The sequence below is a fragment of the Arachis ipaensis genome, chromosome B02 (genome assembly GCF_000816755.2).
Source record: "Arachis ipaensis cultivar K30076 chromosome B02, Araip1.1, whole genome shotgun sequence".
NCBI lineage: Eukaryota > Viridiplantae > Streptophyta > Magnoliopsida > Fabales > Fabaceae > Arachis > Arachis ipaensis.
The window spans coordinates 65,676,992-65,681,049 of record NC_029786.2 but is presented as its reverse complement, the minus strand read 5'-3'; the positions used below and the strand labels follow the sequence as shown (position 1 = coordinate 65,681,049).

The 4,058-nt window shown below is 33.7% G+C and overlaps 1 protein-coding gene across 1 annotated transcript; it reads right to left on the bottom strand.

The window, feature by feature from the left end:
- Positions 523-3,834, bottom strand: LOC107625398 (the record flags this gene model as incomplete). Its single annotated transcript, XM_016328027.2, is given in 3 exon segments — positions 523-988; positions 2,567-2,675; positions 3,663-3,834. Coding segments are annotated over 2 exon segments (315 nt in total). The 3' UTR covers positions 523-767.

The window sequence follows — 4,058 nt, the reverse complement described above, 5'->3', positions numbered from 1 at the left end:
ATGCTGGTAACTCGAAGACACGGCTGAACACATAAAATATGCATGCCAGACGAATGATAATGAGTGTCGTATATAAAATATATCTAAGTATCTAACACGTAGACACAGCAACTAAGTGAAATGTCTCGTAATTAGACACACTTATTTCAGTTATTTGTTATTCTTCAGTCTCCCCAATCCAATTTCCATTTTTTGTTCCTTTCTTCTTAGAATTACAAAATTATCAAATTCTCTCTTTACTTGTAGATAAAGCATTAATCAAACTAAAAATGCATTGAAGCCAACTTGGTAAAATGGATAAGATAACTTTTTAATAAATATGTTGAACTGAAAAGACGCCAATCACCAAAAATACTTTAAAATATTATTTCAGATGAAACACTTCATGGTTTTAATTTACAAAAAAAAAAAAAAAATTCATCTTTAGAGAAATGGCAATACGGATATTTAATTAACTTTGTAATATTAAAATAGTTCGTCACTTTTAACTATATACATCAATATCAATTATTAACAACAAAATACAATTTAAATTATAAAAAATTTTATAACCAAGAAATAACAATTGTCAATACCCAGTGCAATGGAGCGGCAAATTGATTAGTAGATACATAAAATACTGTCAGAATAAAACAGATTTTGCACAACATGGATCATATGCAAACTTCATATGCACAATTCGGGACCTTCACCCTTCATCCCCTTCTCCCCTATCCTTCCTAAGAAGAACAGTACAACAAAGAGGGCTAACTGCCTAAGCACACAGCCTATTGTTCTTTCTTCTGAGACTCAGAAGATTGCGGAGCATTGGTTGTAGGCTGCTTCATACTAGCCTTAGCCTCAGCGAGAAATTTGGGATCTGGCTCGTGTTTTTCGGCAGGTTCCTTCATCGCCAAGTATATGTAAAATGCTATGACTACATTAACTGATATAACCGCAAGAAATCCACTCACTAGTGTCACAGAGTAAGGGGACAAATTGTCTGCTCCTGATACACAAAGGGAACAAGGTAATCTAGTTTTACATCTTACACATCTTATTATGGGACACTACTCTACATTGCATTCAAGAAACATTAAATGAAATTAACAAGAAAACCAATGAGATCCATTCCCACAAGGCAAGGGAAAAGTAACCCAATAAATAACACAAACAAGAACTTTATATTTGACGAGTCTTAGAATGGAAACATTTAGATAACAGTTCAGATAAACAAGTAAATATATAGCAAGAGTCAAGGGTTCTGTTCTGAGAATTATGTTGATATGGTCAGCTTTTGAAGCACGGAAAGATGTTGATAAAATACAATTTCAAATGTGCTTAACAATACAACAATAGCAACAACAAAGCCTTATCCATTATCCCACTGGGTGGGGCTGGCTAGAACAAAGGATGCCAAATGCCACCTAGAAAAAAAAACGGGGAATAAGCCCTCTGATAATTCATTCTCTCATTCTTTGGTTATTATAAATGGTTTTCTTGGTTACTCAGCATCGTATGAAATAACACATTAAAATGGATTAGTTGTTTCTTGTATGATTGTTGGTCTATATGTCAAACATAAATAAGAAACAAGATTCAAGAAAGCATCTAACTTGCACTTTAAAATTGCAATGACTATTACATATTTCCAATTTACAGATACCACTAAAAATTGAAGGCAATGAGAAAAATCAACTGCCACTGACTAGAAATTTTGAATGCCTTTAAAAAGGCAAATTCCAACTTAATGCATTGTTTAAGATGCAATAACATTTCCCTTCGAGTTCATGAGTTATCATAACCAACCTCTTTATCAGGCCGACAATTAAAAAGAAGGGTAAAGTATTATTTTGGTCCCCAACATTTAGGTCGAATCCTAATTTAGTCCTTAACGTTTCAAACGTCAAATTTCAGTCCCAAAAACTCAAACGTCCTATTTCAAACCAAAAATTTTTTTAAGAGGTTTCAATGTTGCCCCACCATTAAATTTGACAAAAACAATTCACATATTGAAGAGCCAATAGCATTCAATTTCAATATGTAAGTGAAATCGATCCACTGATGATCACTAATATAAAAGTTTTTCTTTTAATTTTGAAGCATTGATGATTAATTGTTAGAATTTGGAGTTTTGTACAAAAAGAAAATTGAAGAGAAGAAGTGTTACAAGAAGGCTTTGATTATATTTTTCTAACACATGGAAGAAGATATGACTTAGTAACGTTATTAACGTCCACGTCACTCATTCCGTTAACTATTAGTGTCAAATTTAATGATAGAACAACATTGAACCTGTTTGAAACTTTTGGGGATAGAAATAGGTCGTTTGAAACGTTAAGGAGCAAATTAGGATTTGGCCTAAACATTGAGGACCAAAATAGTACTTTACCCTAAAAGAAAAAAAACTCTTCGACAAAAAAACATAAAACAAGTAAAAAAAGGGGTTTACTTGAAAATGATATACATCCATTCTCTTAAACAAATGTAAGATAATGAAACTATCAAGCAAAACCAACAACCCCTTGGAAAAAAAGAGAAATCAGTAAAGAAACAACTAAAAATGCTTAAAACTATGAAAACTTACCAGGAAACAGATTATTGTTAAAACCATATAGAATTGCAACAGGGACAACCCACATGAACATTGAAGCAATGAAAAACTTCTGAATCACACTCATTGTTGCTTTTGGTCCCTAACGAAGCAGAAAAAGAAAAAATAAAGTAAAAAGAAGAAAAAGAAGATATTAAACCAAGATGCAAAAGTGCTTTAAATTTCAATTTCCCAACAAAATTCATCAACAGAGTTGCAAATTTTGAATCAGAAAAGACATACCCAATATATGATATTCTTTATCTAAGATACATTCCATGTTCTTTACAGAGTTACCTTGTGCTGATTTTTCTTCACTAACATTAGTAGCCCTTATTCCAGAAAGAAGCCTCTGTAAGGTTTGTTGAAGATTTACTTCTTTCTTTCTTCCTTTTAAGTTTTATCCTCTTTTGCATTTCATTTTTCTTTTAAAGAAAACGAGTAATACTAAGTTATCAACTTTTTTCAACCAACATAAGCCAATTTTTCAAAATTATTTTGTCTATCTCAAATTCTAGGCTTAAAATCATAAACTTTTAACCTTAAATCCTAAACTTTAGACCTAAATACTAAAGTTGGCTAATGTTGGCTGACTAAAAGTTTGTTCCTATATTTTCTCAATAAGAATACATAGCCATTGATAATACACAAGGTAAATCACATAACCTTTGACTGCTAAATCACAAGAACAAAAGAGCTCCATCCTAACCAAGTGTACATCCAAGGTAGAACAATAATCAAAATTCATAAGACCAGAGAATTGCAATGGGCAGAGACCCCCAAATCCATGGCAGAAGCATTAGAACCACCTATCTCATACCATAACATCCAAAGGATAGAACAACAAAATTTAAGAAAAGCACAGCCTCCAAAGCACACATTATAGAGCCAAAACAGCACCCACACTCCAGCCAAAAAACAGTTATTCTACATTATACTTCTTATTAATTAAGATATGATTAAGAATTTTGTAATGAAAAATATGGTACAATGATATAATTAAATGAAAACCTAGCTGGAAAAAAAAAGAAAAAAATGGAATAAGAAAACACAAATCCAAATAAAGAAAAGAAAGGAGAAGGAGGAAAACCTGCAATTAATGGTGGCGGCGACGGCACTGATGGGTGACGGAGGCAGGACGCTCGTGCTGCAGCAGATTCGAACCACGCACAACGCAGGAGATGGCGAGCAGATCTGGCGGAAAGGAGGAAGCAGAGGAGCAAGTCATCGGCGTTGGAGGCGACAGCAGAAGCGCCGACGGATGTAAATTAAAAAACTCATAAAGTCTGAAAATCAATTTGGGTTCAGATAGGCCAATTTGAAGACCTCAACAATTAAAAACGTCAAGCTATAAAATGGAGAGTGAAGTGTTTTTGTCTGAGGCATTGGACGGTGGGAGGTGAGCCTAGAAGTAGCTGTATGCGGGGAATTGTGCGTGGGAAATCGTCGGGTTTGGTACGCTTGAGATTAGGAGAAAGGGATTCGG